The sequence below is a fragment of the Poecilia formosa genome, unplaced genomic scaffold (assembly GCF_000485575.1).
Source record: "Poecilia formosa unplaced genomic scaffold, Poecilia_formosa-5.1.2 Scaffold477, whole genome shotgun sequence".
Lineage (NCBI taxonomy): Eukaryota > Metazoa > Chordata > Actinopteri > Cyprinodontiformes > Poeciliidae > Poecilia > Poecilia formosa.
The window spans coordinates 47,775-67,958 of NW_006800416.1; the positions used below are offsets into that span (position 1 = coordinate 47,775).

At 41.4% G+C, this 20,184-nt stretch overlaps 3 protein-coding genes across 5 annotated transcripts in view; 2 read left to right on the forward strand and 1 right to left on the reverse strand.

The window, feature by feature from the left end:
- The window catches only part of xpo4 (exportin 4), a 50,517-nt gene extending 40,258 nt beyond the window's left edge, over positions 1-10,259 (forward strand). The window contains exons 14-24 of the mRNA XM_007578390.2: positions 3,012-3,171; positions 3,252-3,421; positions 4,486-4,660; positions 5,639-5,845; positions 6,272-6,358; positions 6,477-6,657; positions 6,745-6,866; positions 6,966-7,096; positions 7,256-7,373; positions 7,814-7,906; positions 8,780-10,259. Coding sequence (XP_007578452.1) covers positions 3,012-3,171; positions 3,252-3,421; positions 4,486-4,660; positions 5,639-5,845; positions 6,272-6,358; positions 6,477-6,657; positions 6,745-6,866; positions 6,966-7,096; positions 7,256-7,373; positions 7,814-7,906; positions 8,780-8,977 — 1,642 coding nt within the window. The 3' untranslated portion in view covers positions 8,978-10,259. The remainder of the gene's footprint in view (positions 1-3,011; positions 3,172-3,251; positions 3,422-4,485; positions 4,661-5,638; positions 5,846-6,271; positions 6,359-6,476; positions 6,658-6,744; positions 6,867-6,965; positions 7,097-7,255; positions 7,374-7,813; positions 7,907-8,779) is intronic.
- A 986-nt stretch (positions 10,260-11,245) lies between these two features.
- eef1akmt1 (EEF1A lysine methyltransferase 1) lies at positions 11,246-14,967 on the forward strand. 3 transcript variants are annotated; one of them, XM_007578392.2, is made up of 6 exons: positions 11,246-11,340; positions 11,413-11,499; positions 12,189-12,417; positions 13,235-13,317; positions 13,984-14,273; positions 14,358-14,967. In XM_007578392.2, the coding sequence occupies exons 3-6, from the start codon at positions 12,271-12,273 to the stop codon at positions 14,489-14,491; spliced, it is 654 nt and encodes a 217-aa protein (XP_007578454.1). In that variant the 5' UTR covers positions 11,246-11,340; positions 11,413-11,499; positions 12,189-12,270; the 3' UTR covers positions 14,492-14,967. The 3 variants fall into 3 exon arrangements, with proteins under 3 accessions (XP_007578454.1, XP_007578455.1, XP_016519803.1); XM_007578393.2 differs by lacking the exon at positions 11,413-11,499; XM_016664317.1 differs by lacking the exon at positions 11,246-11,340 and having other exon boundaries at positions 11,347-11,581.
- Positions 14,691-19,225, reverse strand: il17d (interleukin 17d). Its single transcript, XM_007578391.2, has 2 exons — positions 18,244-19,225; positions 14,691-16,558 (listed from the first exon to the last, which is right to left on the reverse strand). Exons 1-2 carry the CDS (start codon positions 18,552-18,554, stop codon positions 16,237-16,239), a joined length of 633 nt encoding a protein of 210 aa, XP_007578453.1. The 5' UTR covers positions 18,555-19,225; the 3' UTR covers positions 14,691-16,236.
- Between the last annotated feature and the right edge of the window lie 959 nt (positions 19,226-20,184).

A 20,184-nucleotide genomic window follows, 5' to 3' on the forward strand; every position in this document is an offset into this window, starting at 1 on the left:
CGTCTCATCATAGTTATCCCCTCTGTTACCAACATTTTTATTTTGTAATTGATTATTCTAATGATTAGTCCAAAAAGATTCTCCAAATCTATTTTTTATCCAACCACTTGAGCCTTTTTTATTCAATATTAGAAAGACATTAAAACATGCAAATATGTAATTCCATTCCTTTTTTAAATAAGAAAACACATTTTACTGCCTAAAATGTAATAAAGTAGCGTTCCTCCAACCTAACACTTGATAATTTGTAACAACGGAAGCAAAAAATAAAAAAGCTCCAGCTTTCTGCTGGAATTAACATCAGTACAGCAGGACTGATCTGGTGATTATTTTTTTAGATTAATCAGTTAATAATTTGATAGCATAAAGTTGCTTAATAGCTTATTTTATTTGCAGAATTTGAACCAGGTGAAGCTAAAACTGCCCCACTGATTTCTGGGTAGAAGAAATTCACCTAGAGGGTTTTTCATCTTAAATGCAAAACTTATATTTTTTGTATTACTTTGACTTGTTTACTTTGTTGTTCTTTCATGAAGAGCCGTTTTTTTGAGTCTGAATGCTCCATTTAGAGATTAATCGATTACTAAATTAGAGCACGGTTATTTCAAAAATCCCGATTGACTCTATTAATCGGTTCAGTCCTGATATTTAGCACCTTTTTAGACAAAGTATCAGCCAAAATCAGAATCAGCAGGTCAGGCTTTTTCAATATCTGTGATCGGCCAGAAAACTTATATCAGTGATATAAATATGTTCTTTTAGTCAGATTCCAGTTTGTCCCTTTAGCATTTATTTAAAAACCACTAACTATAAATTACTTTATTTTTTTCCCAACTCATCTGTTTTTTTCCTGTTAAATTTGACATTTATGCATTGAGCAGCACAATTAGCTTTTAGCTTTCCCTTTAATATTCTGTACTTTTCAGTCTTAGGAGAAATTGTAAAAGACGAGGCGGCGAAACCTGAGCGCGGTCCAGTTCTTAAGCTGACATAAACCCCAGCAGAAAGTTGGACTGTAGTTTGTGTGATGAGGCAGGATTTATTATTTCAGTAACAATTAGCACGCGGTGTCGGAGACCTTGTCCTGCTCAGGGATCTTGGCAACCGCTCTGGTAATCGCCGTGACGACAATAGACACTCCAAGCAGCCGGTGTTATTGTCTTTTGAAGGTCATCGTGCTGCTGTGTCTTGTTGGATTGCTCTTTCAGCAGAGGAGAAGTGTGTGTGTGTGTGTGTGTGTGTGTCAAGGGGGAGGAATGACAGCCATGTCAGCGGATCGTAGTGACCGCCGGCCGAACGCGTCGGGTTTCCTGATCGCGGACGGCCGACCTCGGCCTCGTAAATGTCAGCGCGGTTTTGTTTTCTGCAAACGACGTGAAACGGCAGGCTGTCCCCGGGCGGGGAAGACGCAGCCGTAAGCCGCTTTGAGCTCTCTGTCCTTCTGCGTAATGTGTGTGAAGCAAACACACACACACACACACACACACTCTAAGAACAACATGCTGACAGTCTGTCGAGGCCCGATCATTCATTGTCCGGTTGGAATGTGACTCGCTTGCTAACTGGAGGTTGGAGAGTTTCGTTTCCGCCTTCGGGTCTTTAAGCTCTTCTAGCATCGATTTTACATTAATATGGGATTTTACATCCTGTAAACTAAACATGACATCCAAAACATTTCATCATAACGGTTTATGACGACTGCATTAATAGATTACGTAAAATAATGAATACTTGAAACAGGATTTGTTTAGTAGGAGTGTCACAATAACAAATTCTACTGGACGGTAAAATTGTCCCAGAAATTCATACAATAAACAATAATGTTTATTTTGAGACAGTTTTCAAGTAATGTGTTGAAAATGGCCTCTAATTTTGTAAAGAAAACAATTAGATACTTTAAATATTAAAAATGATGAATAAAACAGAAAACCAAAAAAGTCAATAAAATTAATTATGAACACTTCAAATAAAATTACACTTAAGAAAATATTAATAATTAAAATACAAGTCGTTGACCGCATTTTTATTTATCATTCGATTAATTGCGTTTTGCAGCAGCTTTGGTTTTGAGTCAGTCTGACTCTGATCAGTGTTCTGGTTTTGAATGAAAAACAAATTCTCTTATCTCCTCGTTTTTCCTAACAGCCGATGCAAAGGAGTCGTTTTTGCCTCTGAAACTCTCTTAATGTAGATGTAGCATCATTTCCAGATCCAGATCCTGACTTTTTATTTAAATAGAAAACAATATTTCTATTATAACTTTCTGTCAAGTTATAGAGATGTTACGTTTTTGTCATATAAACATCAGTGTTTCACTTTAATAAAATGAGACCGTGCAGCTAAAGATAAACACTCTGTGTGTCGTAATGAAGAGGGTTTTTGGTTCCTAGTGTTGGATCTATTGCCAGACTTTAGGAGGGGCTTTCAGGGGCAGCAGCCCAGGGCCCTATGTTTTGGGGGCGGCCCAAAAAATAATTTTTGTGTAAACGTCTGATGTTTTACAAACATTGCTCCTCATATTAAAGTCAAGGGCTGATTTCAGGTGTGGTGTTTTATTAAACTATTTTTTATTAATCAAAACCAAACTCAAATATTTGAAAATTGTCTTGATTTTGGAACGAACATAGAGATGTCTGCCAGACGTTTTAAGCCAACCATCATTCAATTTGTACCTGCAAATATGTACAACTTCCTATAAATCTTCTGTAATTTGCAAGAGTTGTACATTTGATTTTATTTTAATTTTTTTCCTGAGATAAGGCGCCAAAACCGGTTCCCCTCTAGGGGCCTTCGTGCTTCTGAATCCGGCCCTGGTTGAATAATCACGTGGCCTCATCATGTCATTAACATATACGTATTAATATGACAGTACTGGAAACTGACTTTACTGAGAGAGTAAAAAAAAACAACTTGATGATTTGGAGGAACTAAAACATCAGAAAATAAGTGAATAATTCCGCTGAAGTCCTCCGGTGGCGAATGTTTTCATTTCTGTCGTCGTCCTGTCGCAGGCTGCTGTCTGCCGTGCTGAGGACGTCAGAGGTCGAGTCCAGGGCGACCAGAGCCAGCTTGACGGAGCTTCTCAGTCCTCAAATGGGGAAGGACATCGTGTGGTTCCTGCGGCGCTGGGCCAAGTCGTACCTGCTGGTGGACGAGAAGCTCTACGAGCAGGTGGGGCCGCCGCCGCCTGCGTCCTTCCCCCCCGCCGCCCGCCTGCCTCCCCTCAACGTTTCCCTGCTGCTTCTCCTCAGATCAGCATACCTCTGAGCACAGCGTTCGGCGCAGACACGGAGGGAGCCCAGTGGATTGTGGGATATCTGCTGGAGAAGGTGATTAACAATCTGTCGGTGTGGAGCTCAGAGACGGAGCTGGCCAACGACACGGTGGAGCTGCTGGTGACGCTGGTGGAAAAGAGGGAGAGGTGAGTTCTCCATGACCCGGTTCCAGACGCTCTCTGTGTGTTCGGTCCAACTGAAGGTTTTCACATCGCATTTCCCAAATATCAGCTTTCATAAATGAGGTGCTTCCATTTTCTTATCTTTGCAGCTAACGATCATTCTAGTAATCGATTAAAAAATAAGTGGCATTCTGCAGGTTTTTCTTTTGACCAGTGTAGCTTATTTTATACAGTATTGAAAACATTTTGTTCTTGAGAAAAAGCAAATATTTTCATTTCCTTTTTCTAAATAAGAAAATAAGACTTTTCTTTGCCTTAAAGTGCAGCATCTCAGCATTCCAGTAGTTTGATCATTTGTAGCAAAAGATGCATCTGCAGCTAAAACGTACAAAATAAATATTTAAATACTTACGCCTTCTACTTCATTAGCATCAATACAGCCTTTAATCCTCTGACTATTTTTAAATCAGCCAGTTAATAATTTGATGGCAAAAGTTGCTTACTAGATTTTTATTTCTTTATTTTTGTTCATTATTTCAACCAGTTGAAGTTAAAAGTGCCACTCGAGGGATTCTGGATAGATTTAGAGACGAAGAAGGATTTCTTATCTTAACATAAAATCTACATATTATTGTACCGTTTTGATATTTTTGCTATTTTGGGTTTGTTCTTACAGCAGACCCCTTTTTAGTTAACAATTAACCAGTTACTAAATTAGTTAATTATTATTTCAGTAATCAGTCATGATTAATCATAATTAGTCATGATTAAACACTAATCACTGTGATCGATCGTGATTAATCATGATGATTAATCATTAATAAGTAAGTCAATTAATCATGATTAATCTACTTAATTATGATTAATTGACTTACTCTCAATTAATCCGATTAATCGTTTCGTCCATACTTAAATTTTTAGCTTCTGAAAATTAAACATTTTAACCACTTTAAGCAGGTTGGTGATGTAACTGACCTCAGTTAGGTGCAGCTGAATGGACCCGGTCTGGGTCCTCTAACTGTTGGGTCAAACCCCCTGTAAGGACGCGGCTCACCGTGGCGACACGCTCTGCCCCTCTGATTGGTCAGGGCGAACATCGTGGTGCAGTGTGAGGGCTGGTGGAGCCTGGCGAAGCAGTTCGCCAGCCGCAGCCCGCCGCTCCACCTGCTGTCCAGCTCCGTGCAGAGATCCCTGATGAAGGCGCTGGTCCTGGGAGGCTTCGCCAACATGGACTCCGACACCAAGCAGCAGTACTGGGCTGAGGTAAACCAACACACACACACACACACACACACACACACACACACACAAACACACGAGAGGACATCATGAAGTGAGATTTCATTTATTTAGACTTAATAATTGAAAAATAGTGTAGTAAAGAGTGTATTTTTCTAGCTTCATATGATTAGGGATATTAATTGATTAGTAATTTCTGTTTTATAAAAGTTTTCTATCCTTCAAACTTGAGACTGAAAGTGAAGGATGATGTAAAATGCCTCAATATAAGTTTCCTTTTTAATTTTTAAAACTAATGTGAAATATTTTTCTCATCTGTTTATGCACACTTAAAAAAAAATCATACTTCAAGCTTGAGACTAATCAAGTTTTTTATCATTCGATTAAAGTAAATATTAGAAAAATTCAATTAAAGGTTCTTGAGGCCAATTAAATCATTTTTATAGCTTTATATATTTTCTTTTAACTGTTGAATTTTTTGGTCTTTGTTGCCGACTCTTGGCCAGGATTCCCTTGAAAAATATGTCTTGAATCTCGAAGGGTTTTTTATCCTGTAGAAGACAAATAAATGTATCGATGGTATTGGATAAATTACCCGATTACTAAGTTAATCATTAACAGCACCCATGTAGCTCCAGACTTAACTAGACTTCACAGTCTTGACCTCACAGCCTCACTGAACACCAACGACTGCGATCCAGGACATGTCGTCCAACATCAGTATGTGACCTCTTAAATGTGTTTAAATGGTCAAAAGTCACATTAATGAAATCCTTAAAGAGTTTCATCTGTTCACTCTGCAAATTGCATGCGTGTGTGTGTGTGTGTGTGCGTGCGTGCGTGTGAAGTCATCCTTTTGGCAGTAAAATTGATCGTCTCGTAAACCTTTTTCTCTAAAAGGCACTAAGAAAAGCAAATAAACTTAATGTGAATCACATGTTTTAACGTGGACAAGTCGTCCTGCGCTCTCAGCGGTAATTGACTGCGTAAGTTTCCGTCCAGGTGCTTCATCCTCTGCAGCAGCGCTTCCTCAACCTCATCAACCAGGAGAACTTCGCTCAGATCAGCCAGGAAGAGGCGGTCAAACGGGAAATAGTCGCCACACTGGAGGCGCTGTGCGGCATCGCCGAGGCGACGCAGATAGACAACGTGGCTTCGCTCTTCTCCTTCCTCATGGACTTCCTGTCCAGCTGCATCGGCCTCATGGAGGTGAGAGACGACGCGGCGTGTTGATTCTGTGTCGAACGGCGGATCAGTGACGGATCCTGATCAGCTTGGTTCATCAGATCGCAAAATTTTTAAAATGATCCCTGATGATCCTGGATTGATCTTCACAGCAAAGACGATTTGATTGGTTGTCCTGAAAGTAAATCCAAAGATCACATTTTGACACTTGATGAAGGAAGGAAGCAAATGAATTTAAAGTATTCTGTCGTAAATATTGAAAAAGCATAAATGGCATTAATGTGAAATGCAAACAATTTGTCACACTGACTTATGAAATCTGAATAAACTTAATAAAAACACCTGATGTTAAAAAAAACAAACATCGCAATGCAGAATCCTCTCACTAGGTGGAGCTGTTTGTACTGGAGTCAGGAGAAATGTGTTTGTCTTTGTGTCTGTATGTTGCAGGTTTACAGCAACACGCCTGAAACGATCAACCTCATCATCGAGGTTTTCGTGGAAGTGGCTCACAAGCAGATCTGCTACCTGGGGGAGGTGAGGCCCGACACCACAGATCATGTTATGTCTGTTATGTCTCCAGCGTTGGCTGTGAGGAAGGAAATCTAAAGGAAAACAGAGCCAGACCCACAGAATATCGCTTCTGTTTCCTCAGACTAAGTCCATGAAGCTGTACGAAGCCTGCCTGACGCTGCTGCAGGTCTACTCCAAAAACAACCAGAGCAGGAAGCGCAGCGACGCCACGGCCGAGGAGGACCAGTACCAGGACCTGCTGCTCATCATGGAGCTGCTCACCAACCTGCTCTCCAAGGAGTTCATCGACTTCAGCGACAACGGTGAGTCCTCCTGTCCTCCGAGCGTCGGCGGGTCGGGCCTCTCCGCCGACGCTCCGCCTCAAACCTCGCCACCATCTGTGTTCCCAGATGAGGTGTTCCGAAACCAGGAGCAGGGCACGCCGGCGTCGAGCCGGACCGTCTCCGCGGCGGACGTCGTCCTCTACGGCGTCAACATTGTTCTTCCACTCATGTCTCAGGACCTGCTGAAGGTGAAAGGAGCCAACATGGCCGCCACACGGAGACACGGTGGCTTCTGAGATCTCATTCTGACGATGTCTCATCTCTCCTTTCTTTTCTTTTTCCTGCAGTTTCCTTCTCTGTGTAACCAGTACTACAAGCTCATCACCTTCATCTGTGAGATCTTTCCAGAAAAGATCCCCCAGCTGCCTGAAGACCTTTTTAAGAGCCTCATGTTTTCACTGGAGCTGGGAATGACCTCGTATCCTCTGAGCCTCTTTGCACCCACTTTTAACTTCTTGTCTTTTACGACATCTAGAATAGATTTCACACCAAAAAAAATAACCACAGCTCTTTTCCAGGAAAGTGTTTAGAGCAGGTGAGTCGGTCAGCAGGTGAAGCTCCTTAACGCCCCCTGTAGGATGAGTTCAGAAGTCAGCCAGTTGTGTCTGGAGGCTCTGTCTCCTCTGGCCGAACAGTGCGCCAAAAACCAGGAGAAGGACTCGCCCCTCTTCATCGCCACGCGCCACTTCCTCAAGGTAGGAGACGCAGCATGGCTGCCGTGTCAGAGGAAACGCTACTAAAGGCTAGCGTGGGCCTGCTAGGCTGACTATGGGAAGTGTTAATGTCGCTGGTGCAATAACAAGTAGATACTGAACTTAAAGTAACATTTTTCTTGGTAAATGCTACATTGTAACCTCAAAACCTCTACAGCAACTCCAACAGGTCAAACTTGGAGCTGAGTTTGAACTGCTTGGGCAGGAAGTCCCATTTCAAAATAAACAATTTGCATGTTTACTGTGCACATGTTGGACGGTCTCTGCTTAAAGTAATGCGGCTTAATGAGTTTTTTTTTTTTTTTTAAACAATACTTTACTTTTTGAATTTTGCTTCATCCAGACATTTGCTTTGGTGCGAGTCGCGTTTGTGGAAATTTAATGAGCGTTATGATGATGAATGTCGTGTTTCCTGCCTGCAGTTGGTGTTTGACATGCTGGTGCTGCAGAAACACAACACAGAGATGACGGTGGCGGCAGGGGAAGCTCTCTACACACTCGTCTGCCTGCATCAGGTGAGGAAACGTCACAGAACGGCGACGAGGCTGCTGGTGTTTTCAAACAATCTGTTAAAGGCAACAGATTGTTTGAGTCGTTGACGCGTCAGACTCCATGTTTATTCAGAACGTCATTTATCGGTTTTCTGTTAGAATTTAGATCAATATTGACAAAATATTTACATTTACACTTTGCTTACTTCATAACTTTGTGTTTTCCACAATATCCAGACGTTTGTTGTACCAAGCAAGTGAACCAATAAAGTCTGGCTGTAATTTCCACCATAAAGATTTTTATTAGGGTCAAATAAACGGAGCAAAGCTGAATAATCAGGCACAGCTTGTTATTTCGCTTTTGACTTTGTGCATTTAAGTTTAAAACTTTATTTTACCTTGTTATAACTGGAAAAAGTTTGGTTTAAACTGTGAGACATTTGTTCAAAAATATTCCCAGGTCGTCAACAGATCCTTCAAAAATATCCAAATGTCTTAAATTCAGCTTTAAAAATGTAAGTTGGTCTTAAATACGTTAATCACAGTCTGACATTTTGTTGTGACCTGACTGTGCTACGTGATTTATTTTTTCTGGTGGGAATTTTCTGTCAGGTAAAAGTTTGAGTCGCCGCAGACATCATGATTATGTTCTGAGACGGGTGAGGCTACCGCTACCTAGCTGCTAACAAACTCTTTCTGGCTAGCTAGCTTCATCACGTCTGATGCTAACCTGTACAAGCCACCAAAAAAAAAAAAAAAAAAGAAGCTTGGTGCTACCATGATACAAAATGCTATATTAATATAATTCTTAAACAGCCTTAAATGTGAGCAGATGAAACCTGCAGAAACCCTGATTTCTCCTTCCTGGCTCCTCCACTCTGCCGCTCCTGGTTTCAGGCGGAGTACTCGGAGCTGGTGGAGACCCTGCTCTCCTCCCAGAGGGACGCCGTGATCTACCAGCGGCTGGCCGACGCCTTCAACAAGCTGACGGCCAGCAGCACGCCGCCCACCATGGACCGCAAGCAGAAGGTGGCCTTCCTGAAGAGCCTGGAGGAGTTCGTGGCCAACGTGGGCGGCCTCCTCTGCGTGAAGTAACCACTGGGAACCAATCCCCGAATACTCCCATCATTCTGAAGACGCCCTCCGTGCCCCGCACCCCCTCCCCTCTGCATCCCACTACGCTCAGCAGGATCCGTCCGCCTCCCAGGATCCTCCACTCAGCTGAATGTTTCTTTTTACTTGCTTTGTTTCTACCCCTCTGTATGACGACACCTGCGGCGCCGAGAGAGTTTTTGATGAAGTGACATCTTAAAAACCGGACTGCAGAGCAGACGGACTCCTTCTAAGGAATGTACACACACACACACACACACACACACACACACACACTCACTAAGGGTGAGACCTGATGCCATTAATTCGATTGTGGATGTGATGTAACATTTTTTTTTAGTGCAGCGTCGCAGCGCGCACACACACGCACACATACACACACACGTACCCCAGTCCTTCCCAGAGTGCCTTTGTTTTTTCTTGATTGTTGGATGTGTGTATGAATGGATCATGTCATACATCGAGTCAAACTCTACAGACTGTGCCTACCTTCTGCCAAGAGTACAGCACCTCCAGTCATGAATTGCATGCACAAGAAAAAAAAACAACAAAAAAAATGCGTCGCCGTGACAACAGATGTGTGGCCGGGCCTCGCCTTGTCTTTTGAGAACGCTGATCCACACAGCACAAGGGAGCGTCTGCTTGTCGGCGACCACAGAAAACCAAAATAAAGAGGCTGTGTGTGTGTGTGTATGTATACATATATATATATAAATAAACAGATATGTATATATATATATATATACACACACATATATGCAGTAAACTTATAAATGTATGATGTTTTCAACCAGGAACTCTTGGGGACATGTTCAATTAAAGAATCCAGACGACCGAAATGTTTTTATATGCCAGTAGGAGACGGCAGGTTGTACAGGTTCAGCTAAAGAGGGAGCAACTTCGGCCATGTTGACCGTTTGATGGGGGTTTTTCTATTTGGATTCCTGTTGACCTTTTAGCATCCGCTGCCTTCACTCGAGACGAAGGCCCAGGTCCCGCCAGGCGCAGCAGGTTATTTTTCTACAGCAGCACATTCATAGGACGATGACTCAAACACTGGATTATAGCAGAGACTGTTGGAAGTGAAGGACAGCAATAACTTACCAAATAAAAAAGGAGCAGAGCCACTTGATGGAAGCATTATGTTGGAGACAGAATCCTCTTCCTGAAGAGCACTATCCCAGTTATTGTAGATGGCTGTTTTGTTAATGAAGTGTAAAAGTGTACATAAAGTTATTGTATAAAAACCTTCCGGTCTCTGGTATTTTTCAGAGTGCTGTCTGTGGTATTTATTTATTTTTAATCTGACTGTAATTAAAGAGATGATAAAGTCCAAACAGGTTCTCAGGGGTTTGGCCTTCACCATAAATGTGCAGTATGTGACTTTTGTAAAACATTTTTTTTACATATTTGTTGAAACAGTCAACATGTGACAATGTGGAATGAGAGGGATCATCTAAAAACTAGAAACAACCAATTGGAGCCAGAAGGCGGGTCTTAGTGCTGTCAATCATTTGGCAACAGCTCAGTTGCTAAGGCTAGTTAGCATAGCAAGGAATAAGTATTGTTTAATTGTGGACTGGTTCTCTGTAAATCAAAATGGTTGTAGTGAAATTAAGTTACTTCCTGATTCAACAAGCAGCTACTTAACAGTTTTATCAAAATTATAAAATAATTATTTCCTCTTTAATCAAATCTGATTTTTAACTCTTTCATGCTTTCCTGTAATGTGGAGATATGAAATTGATTTTTTTTTTCTCATGTTAACATGGAGGCGTATTCTGTTCTAGAGTGTTGAGAGATGTTTTTTATCCAATATTTGCTTAGAATACAACAGAAGACCTATAGACCCTAACCCTAACACCTCAGGCTGATTGCCTCCATGCCACACCGCATTGAAGGCTGCAAAAGGATTCCTGACCAAGTATTGAATGCATAACTTAACATAAGTATTTGAAGGTTAACTTCTTTGGTATTAAAACGCATTTCTTTTATTGGTTGGATGAAATATGCTAATTTTTTGAGACAGGTATTTTGGGTTTTCGTGAGCTGTATGCCAAAATTATCTGTATTAAAACAATAAAAGACCAGAAATATTTCAGTTGGTGTGCAATGAATCTAAAATATATGACAGTTTAATTTTTATCATTACATTATGGAAAATAATGAACTTTATCACATGCTAATTTTTTGAGAAGGATCTGTATTATGTCTATGCATCTGCCCATCACTAATAAATAGACTAGTTTGACCCTCTGCGGTAGCCGTAGTTTCTCAGCTGCGTCATCTCCCAGCGACAGCTCACATGTTGACGGCAGCAGTAGCAAAGAAGAGTTCCTAATCAGGTATGTTTATCTGAGGAGACTAAAAAGTCACGGTGTTCCGGTCTGCTAACGAAAATGCAACATTTTATTCAGCGCTCTTTCTTCCGGGATCAAATCATTTTTCTGCGGCTCTGATCACAACAATCTGGTGTTGAGGAAGGTGGAGAACACTGTACCCAAGTAAGAGCAACACTACTTAAACGTATTTTTACTCAAGTAAAAGTAAAGCCGACCTAGAAATTACTCGAGAGTTTAAAAAAAAGTACGTAATTAACATCTGATGTAATATTTAGAAATGATGTTATCAGTCAGACGACATATGTAAAGTTATGTTCCGATTCTGATATTTTAAAGACAAAAACGAAGAAAATAATACAAATAATTGCAAAATTAGGCACAAGAAACACTTTAACAAATCTTATTTTATTATGCAACTTATGAATCTACTGTAAATATGTAAAGTACTTTCAGCGACAATGTATTACTTCTTGGCCTCGAAAGGCTCAGCAAATAGAAAACGTTAAAACAAAGGTTGTGTATGAACAAGAGGTCTCACTTTGTCATAAACTGTAGGTTTGTTCCTCATTCAGTGAAGTCACTCACAGTGGGTTGAGCGTCCAGAAATATTACTCAGTTAAGAGAGTACTGTAGTAGTGGATAAAAAAGCAGTACTGCAAATTAATATTATCCGAGTAAAGGTATGACCAAATTTATGGTAGAGACTATTTTATTTTGAAGGTTTGTGGAAAAACCTCAACCAGTTTTATAAAAGGCAGCGAGAAGGCCTCACAAAATCTCAGCAGGACTTTACACATGACAAATATTATAACCATATTTAAATAAATATTTTTCTTCCTCTCACGTTTCAGGTTTTCAGTTCCTACACAGATTCATCTTCTTATCCTGCCCAAAGGTTTTCCCTCCAGCTGATCTTCCTCTGCTCACTCAGCCATGAGCGACAGTGACGACGACGTTCCCACCCTGTCCGCTCACACTCTGGCTGCCCTGCAGGAGTTCTACAACGAGACCCGAACCGGTCCTGATCAAGACGGGACGCCGTCTGACCCGTTCGCCGTGGGAGCCGTGGAGGAGGACTGGGTGAGCTCCAGCGGGCTGAACCGAACGCACTCCATTGCCAAACTGTCAGGATTTTGTGACGTAAAAATGAGAGACTTCTGTTAATCTTTTTTTTTTTTTTTCTAAGAAATTCCCGTTTATGTAAGTCCTGGAGAATTAAAAAAACAAACAAACAGATTTTACTGAGGCTGCGGTTTTCATATGCTGATCCCCAGTGTTGTTTGGTTGCCAGAAAGAAAAAAAAAACATGGTTCACACCAAGAATTTGGAAGATTTCATCCAAATTGAAATGTTTAATTTAGAGGAAAAACCAGAAGTCTCTACAATCCCACTTCTTAGTCCAGACATATGAATAATCCAGCAGACAGTCCGGCTGCTGTTGACCAGGATTAGCCCGTTTCCATAAGAATTTTACCGAAATTCAAGGATTTTTTATTGTCATGCCACCTAGCTGGCATGTGGTACGAAATTTGGACTCAGGTCCCAGATCAAGAAATCCACCACAATAGAAAATAAATCAATACAAATAAATAAACAATAAAGTAATTTAAGTGATATATCATCAGTCTGACGGTTGAAGGGCAGAAACTGTTCCTCAGCCTGGTGCATCGTGCTGAGTGGAGGAAAAGCTGCTCCCCACTTTCTAAGCATGGCTCTAATACTCCGTCGTACATTTTAAAGATGTGTAAACTCTTTATATCTACTGAATTTCATGTTGGGATTTTCCGGGCAAAATGGTAGAAGGAAGAAATGAGAAACGTAGAGCCAGACACATAATATATGGAGATAGTTTTAACCTGCACTGACACCGGTTTACTTGTCTGGTCCTGTTCGCCAGCGGATGAGTCAGTTCTGGTACAGTGACGAGACAGCAGCGGTGCTGGCGGAGGAGGCGGTACGGCAAGCCGGAGAGGGCGGCAGGTAAACGCACACATTGTTGAGCATGAGACACACAAGGATGTAATACCGAGGTAATGCTGCAGATGGCAGCACCTCTTATAGAAGTTCGTGTTTTTCTTTTTTGGCAATAGTTAGGAATAAATCAGTATCCCTCCTGAATTATTCCTGAAAAACATAAGGGTTCACCAACTCAAATTTAAGACGTTTTAAGACCACCAGGAATTAAATTTAAGACCTGTATCACAACATATACTTACAAAAGAAAATTGCATTTTTTTTATAGTAGTAAGCGAATAGTAATTCATGGTCTGGCTAACTGGCGATGAGTTACACTCACGCAAAAAAGTTTGCTAGCTAGCAAGAGTTTATTAGCAGCTAGTTAGCGGTAGCCTCGACCTCCTTGAGTCACAAATTACAGTGAAGATGTTTAAGGCTCAAACATTTGCCTGACAGAAAAGTCACAAATAAAAACTACCTATACAAGAGTTAATAGTCCTGCTACAACAAAAGACATTGGATTAACTTATTTAAGGTCAATTTCATTTTTTAAATGAAGACATTTTAAGGATGCGGATTATGACGGACTGCAGTAGTGCTCAGTTGGGCAGATTTGTAAAGTAGAGTAATGCAAATGATCCCCTGATATGATCAGGTGTGTTTTTCATTCTTCTTTGCTTCCCTTGTCAGGATAGCGTGTGTGAGCGCGCCCAGCGTCTACCAGAAGCTGAAGCAGGGCGTGGTGGACGGCTCCGACAGGGTGTCGGCCGTCGTGCTGGAGTACGACCGCCGCTTCGCCGCCTATGCCGACGACTTCGTCTTCTACGACTACAACGAGCCGCTGTCCCTCCCCTCCGGCGTGGCACCGCGGAGCTTCGACATCGTCCTCGCCGACCCGCCTTACTTATCCGAGGAGTGTCTGATCAAAGTGGCTCAAACCATCCAGTACCTGAGCAAAGGCAAAGTGCTGCTGTGCACAGGTGAGAACAAGAGGAGATGATAGGAGGGGAAATCTGTAGCACACTAATGTTTTAAATCAACGTCTTCTGGTTTTGCCTCTGTAGGAGCCATCATGGAGAATGTTGCCAAAGAACTGCTGGGGGTAAAAATGTGCGGCTTTTTGCCCAAACACAACAGGAACTTGTCCAACGAGTTCCGATGTTTCGTCAACTATCCTTCGGACCTGCTGTGCAGCTGAGGAAGCGGGAACCCTGGACACCCGCTGTTTCCAGGAGGAAGAGCTTAAAGACGGCACTCAGGACAGCAGGGAGGAAGAGGAAGTGGACAATTTAATTTGCCATGAAATCAGTTAACAGAATCACAATCTGCTACTGTCATTAGACTAGACAATACTGAGTTGTTTTTTTTAAAGATATTATTTTAGCAAAACCCACGAAGTGTTTTCAACTTTTATTATGCATTTTTCATTCGTTACATCAAAGCGAGAGTGGCTTTTTCTGCTCTCGTGTCTCAGTGGATCTGCCTCAAAAAGGGAAATCAGACATTTTCACATTCAACACATTTGTTTTCTCCATTAAACCGATGCTGAAAAGTTGCAAATCATACCTGAATCACGTGACTGAACCTGAGCTCTAATAGCTTTTCATTTGAGTCGTCTTTCACAAATATCAGAAATAAACATTTCCAGTAGTCAACACTTTATATCTGATAGTAAAGAAACAATAGTTCAGTTGAAATAAAAAAATTCCCCATTATGCATTAATTCAGCATTGGTATGAAGTTTTGTGTGACTGGATAAATATGAGTTTAAATCATAACTGGATGTTTGAGCTGAAGAATGAACTACACTAAACAAATGTGGGGTGAAGGAAGAAATTGATTCTGTTCAAAATGCTCACAAACAAAGTGACTGTCTTTTTTTTTGTAAAAATATATTTTGAATAATTCTTTTTTATTATTTAGGAAAAACCAAAACAGCTAAGCTAACTTAGTAATAGTAATTTAAGTTAAATAATATTATGCACAAGCCTATTTTTGTTCAAACAGAATAGTGTGGAACCATATAGAATTGTTTTAAAGTTTAAATTGTTTTTAATTTTTTACCCTCTTGTCAGTCCCATAATTCAAACAGAAACTCTAGACCATAAAGTAGAAACTGGCTTCTTAATCGAAAACTGGAATCAAATTGAATCGCTTCCCTAATAAAATGACGACTGAGCTTTATACAAACTTTGCTGCGTGATAAAAAGTGGAAGACGGTGGTTTACCAGGATCATGTTTTAACAGCAGGGGTCCGCGAAACCAAGAAGGGTTTGAAAACCCTTCTTGGTTTCCAAAGGGTTTTATATTATTAGTATCAGAGTAGAGGAGGGAACCCAACAAATGGGAGACACGGGAGAAAAAAAAACTTGTGGCCACGACTTGTAATTAAGTTTATTCCCACCAGTCATCAAGTCGTGGGCATGAGTTATTAAATTAAGCCTCTTAAAGTTTGGTTTAAGAGGCTGAGAAAGACAACAAACTGAAGGAACCAATATTATCTTGTAATGCTAGGACGTTTGAATAAAACCTTGGTGTGTTAAATCCAGTTAAATAAAACTCGGTAACTGAACTGTAGTTTCTTTTCCCACCAGTGGATGGCAGCATCGGGGAAATCATGTCAAACCGGAAGGAGACCCAGATTAAGGAGAAGACGTTCGATAGATTGGTGGATTTTTGCGAAATTGGGACATGCAAAACAAAATTCAGACATAGCTATGCAAAAAGAAAAAAAATCATAAATATATATATATATATCTTTCTTTTTTTAATGTTTCACTGTAATTACTCCAAATTAAAATCTGTTGCAAGCACTTACATCCAGTTGTTTCTTGAATTTATAAATAAAGTCTTCCTGGGTGTATAAATTTCGAGTCCAATTGTTCAAATTCAGCTCTTTTTAACCAAAGCTGTCTGTCTGTCAGTCAAAGGCCCCCGTCTCCTTCAGGATTTCTTCCCAGTAGAGAACATCTGTCTGGTTTTGGGCTTTCCTCCCTCCACGCTCTTGTTGCTGCTCTGGCCGTCTCGCTCCTTCTCCATCAGCGGCACGCAGGTGCAACCCACGGCCACGGACACGTAGATCTCGGTGTAGGAGTGGCGTCCGCCAACACAGGAGCCGGTTCTCCGCAGGATGACGGAGGGAGCGAAGACCGGGGCGCTGCGGTACTGCTGGCTCTGCCCTCCGTGCGGCCCGACCAGGCAGCCCTTACACAGGCAGTAGGCCTCCGGGATGTAGCGGGGGTATCTGTTCGGGTCGTACGAGATCCTGGGAAACAGATCCAGCACAAGGTTTAAGTAACTGTAAGCCAAGTTTTGTTTTAGTCTGAAATTGTAAATTGTAATTTATAACATGCAAAGGTGGGTAGAGAACCCAAAACATTTACTCAAGTACATTTAAAGTAGAAATACTTCAGCATATTTGTGCTCAAGTAAAGGTGAAAAGTTGGCATCCAAGAAATTACTCAAGTAAGAGTAAAAAAAAAAAGAGTATTTGATCAAACCACCAACCATTTGATATTTTTAAAACTGTTGAAATCAATTTGTTTTGATATAAAACTTATGAAACTTTTAACAGAAACTGCAAATGTGTGTCTGATGAATTTCTGGCTAAAACAAGCTTGTTCTTCATTCAGAGAAGCGACTCAGAGTGTGGAGAGAATCCAGAAACTTTACTCAAGTAACGATACTTCATTATACTGTTACTCAAGTAAAAGTACAGCAAAGGAAAACTACTCCCAAAGTAAATATAACTGAGTAAATGTAATTAGTTACTACCCAACTCATCAAATTATGCATCTTTTTGTTTTTTTACTGGAGGTGTTTCACTGATTCACAACCTTCTGGATTGCATTTAAACTTTAGTGCTTGTTGATCCTCCACAGATTTAGCGGTCATAAAAGGCAAATCAAGCACCAGTCACACACATAGTATTTCAAAATGGAAATAGGAAGTGAAGATTTTTTATAAAAAGAAAAAAAAACATGATATAACAAAAAAAAAGCAAAGAAAACATAATATAAAAGCTCAGAATGTCAGGGTTGGTTGTGGGTGGTGGTGAGGATTGACGTAGAGACCTAAGTTATGATGAAGATGATGATGAATTTAATAACAAAAATGCTCAGAGCAGTCCAAGACAGGCAGAGAAACTAGCGCACAGCTAAATGCCGGTAGCAACTGATACAAGACTGACTAAACGAGCAGATGCCAACACAGGACTTAACAGTACGACTGTGCCGGCAGACGAACTAACAGACAGAGGACAAACTAAGACAGAACTGACTGCGACGTACGTTAGACAAGGACCCGACAAAGAACACAGACAACAGGTGGGACTAAATACACACAGGGGTAATCAAAGGAACGAGACACACCTGGGAAACAATCAACGGGGAAGACGCAGAGACAGAGACACAGGAAACAGGACCACACAGAAAAACTCAAAAATAAACACACAGAAACACGGATCATAACACAAAACACAAGAAAAAAAAAGTATAAATTTGAGAGGATGGAGGTCATGTATTGTATCTCCAGGTTTGTTCAGGTCAAAGGGAAGTCATTTCTCTCACCTCATGCTTGCAAAACATTTACACTGAAGTGAAAAACCAATGCAATCTGCTGGTTTCAGATACTTCTCACTTAATTGCCTTAAACCGGATTGTTTGTCATTTGCGCTTTTATTAGGATCAGCCTGGACTCCTCTCCTCTTCACTGGGATGAAAACACAGTAAACTGTGATTTACAGACTGATTGTTTGGGACCGGATTTAAACCAGATGTTTCTGCAAAGTGTCCTAAATAGACTTCTTCTGACGTTTAATAAAAGAACAAAATGTTTCCAGTTATTCACTCCTATTTTTTAAAAAACTGTTTTGAAATAAGAACAGGCAACTACAGTAGTAGTTAATAAAAATTAAAATAAAATCCCTTTCTCCGCCGCGGCTGCTCCTACCTGTAGGCCCAGGGGGAGATGCTCCGCAGGTTGACCGGGAGGCGGGTCTTGGTGTCGGCCGGGCTCGGTGTCGCGGTCGGGCAGGTGAGGTTGAGTTTGTCCCGGGGCTCCAGCTGCAGAGCGTGGTGGAAGGCGCTCATCACTCCCACCGAGAGCCGCCCGAACATCTGCTCCAAAATCTCCTCCGGCAGGTCCAGACAAGGCCGGGTTCTGGTGGTTTTCTTCCGAACCCGTGCCGTCTCTGCCAGCCAGGCTGGCACCAGAACCAGCAGCAGCAGCAGCAGAATCAGGACGCAGATCCGACACCGCATGGCTGCGTTTTGTTGTGCCACGTAGCGCACAGCTTAGACCACTTCGTCGTTGTTCCTCTTCTTTCTGATCAGATAGCAGTAGGAAGTTCTTTTTCTTTTTCTTTTTTTTTTAAGACGCTTTATTCCCAGAAGTCATTTGGAGGATCGGTGCGCCCTGCAGTCTGGAGCAGACAAACAAACCGAGCCACAGGCGCGCTGCCAGGAAAACTGCAGAAACATTTTGGCTCATCACATCCACAGCGCCGCCAGGATTAACACTCGTCACAAAAAGGATAAAATACCGACTATTATTTTAGATCTTCTCATTTCTGTTTAAAACGTCACACACACAAAAAAAAGCGATTTCCTATTCCCAGCTGCGTGCACAAAGCCCGCTGGGCGCACAGAGCGATGCGCTGCGCCATTCCACGGACATCTAAATCAAACTGAGGCGATGACAGGAAAAGCGATCCCCCTCCTCAAACACCGACCTGTGGCTGTAAAATAAAAATATTCCAGCGACCATGAGAGCAGCTGATGCAGGCTGGGATTCCTGATCCCGCTCCCTGTTCAGGTCCGGCCGGGAGAAACTGGGATCCGTCTGACTTAATCAAGCCAAACACGTTTTGAGGCAGTTTAATCCAGACTAATCTGGGGTTTTAATAAACCAGTTTAAACCCTTTTCTTTATATTTTCCTTAAAAGTCAGTTTAATTGGCAGTTTTGTGAAATTTCATAACTTTTTATTTAAAGGGGCATTATGTAAAGTTTACTTCTTTTTTTAGCTCTACATCATGTCATGATGTTATTCCCTCATCAAAAAAACACCTGGAGTGTTGCTTTGATTCTTTCATGCATGTTTGAGAAGTCCTTGAATCTCCATGGCAACCATTCAACTACATAAAACGCCTGGTTGGACCTAGCTCCGCCTTCGAAGACAAAGCTCCTCCTCAGAGCTGCAGCCTCCTCCACTCGGCTCCAATGACTTCCTGAAGGCGGAGTTTCAGAAAGAGCAGGAGTTTCTTAAAGTGACAGCAGCCCAATTTCAAGGCGTTCAATTAGGAAGTCAAATTTCTATTAAGCCATAGATATATAGAGCTGTTTGGTTTTTTTATAACAGAATTTGATTGTGCTATAAAATGGTACCATGTGCCTGGAAAACACACAATACTGATCCTTGAATGAATATATTTAAACCTAAAAAACCTAAAAGCAGAGATGTAGGAAATGATCTACATCTCATTTATGACTTCCATGGCATGGAAATCATAAAATTACTTCCATGCCATGTAGTTGCACATTTGCACCCAAGAAACTCTTTGTCTGTTTTCAGTCCCGGTATCTGAAGGACAGCAGAGATCCACATCCACAGGCAACAGGTTAAAGTGCAGCAGGTGCATCTCTGAGGTCAGGATGTGAATAACATCTCGGGAATAGTCCTCACATCTGATCACATTTGTCACTCCGATTCTGAATAGAATGACGGACATTTCATATAAACTGAGACTAAGGAAGAGATCAAGAAAGAAAGAAAGAAAGAGAGATTTGACTTCTAAAAGTGAGGTCAGAGGTCTAATTTAAGTATTTCCTTTAAGTTTTAGGGGAAATTTGCTCTCAAGGAGACACCTCTCAGATTTCTCTGGAGTAGTAAC

What these genes read in the sequence shown, in the direction of transcription:
- eef1akmt1 (XM_007578392.2), top strand. Translation starts at nt 12,271, where the DNA reads ATGAGCGACAGTGACGACGACGTTCCCACCCTGTCCGCTCACACTCTG. An exon ending in GAGCCGTGGAGGAGGACTGG is followed by an intron (nt 12,418 to 13,234) that starts GTGAGCTCCAGC and finishes CCTGTTCGCCAG; the next exon opens with CGGATGAGTCAGTTCTGGTA. An exon ending in CAAGCCGGAGAGGGCGGCAG is followed by an intron (nt 13,318 to 13,983) that starts GTAAACGCACAC and finishes TTCCCTTGTCAG; the next exon opens with GATAGCGTGTGTGAGCGCGC.
- il17d (XM_007578391.2), bottom strand. Translation starts at nt 18,554, where the DNA reads ATGCGGTGTCGGATCTGCGTCCTGATTCTGCTGCTGCTGCTGCTGGTT. An exon ending in ATCTCCCCCTGGGCCTACAG is followed by an intron (nt 16,559 to 18,243) that starts GTAGGAGCAGCC and finishes TCTGTTTCCCAG; the next exon opens with GATCTCGTACGACCCGAACA.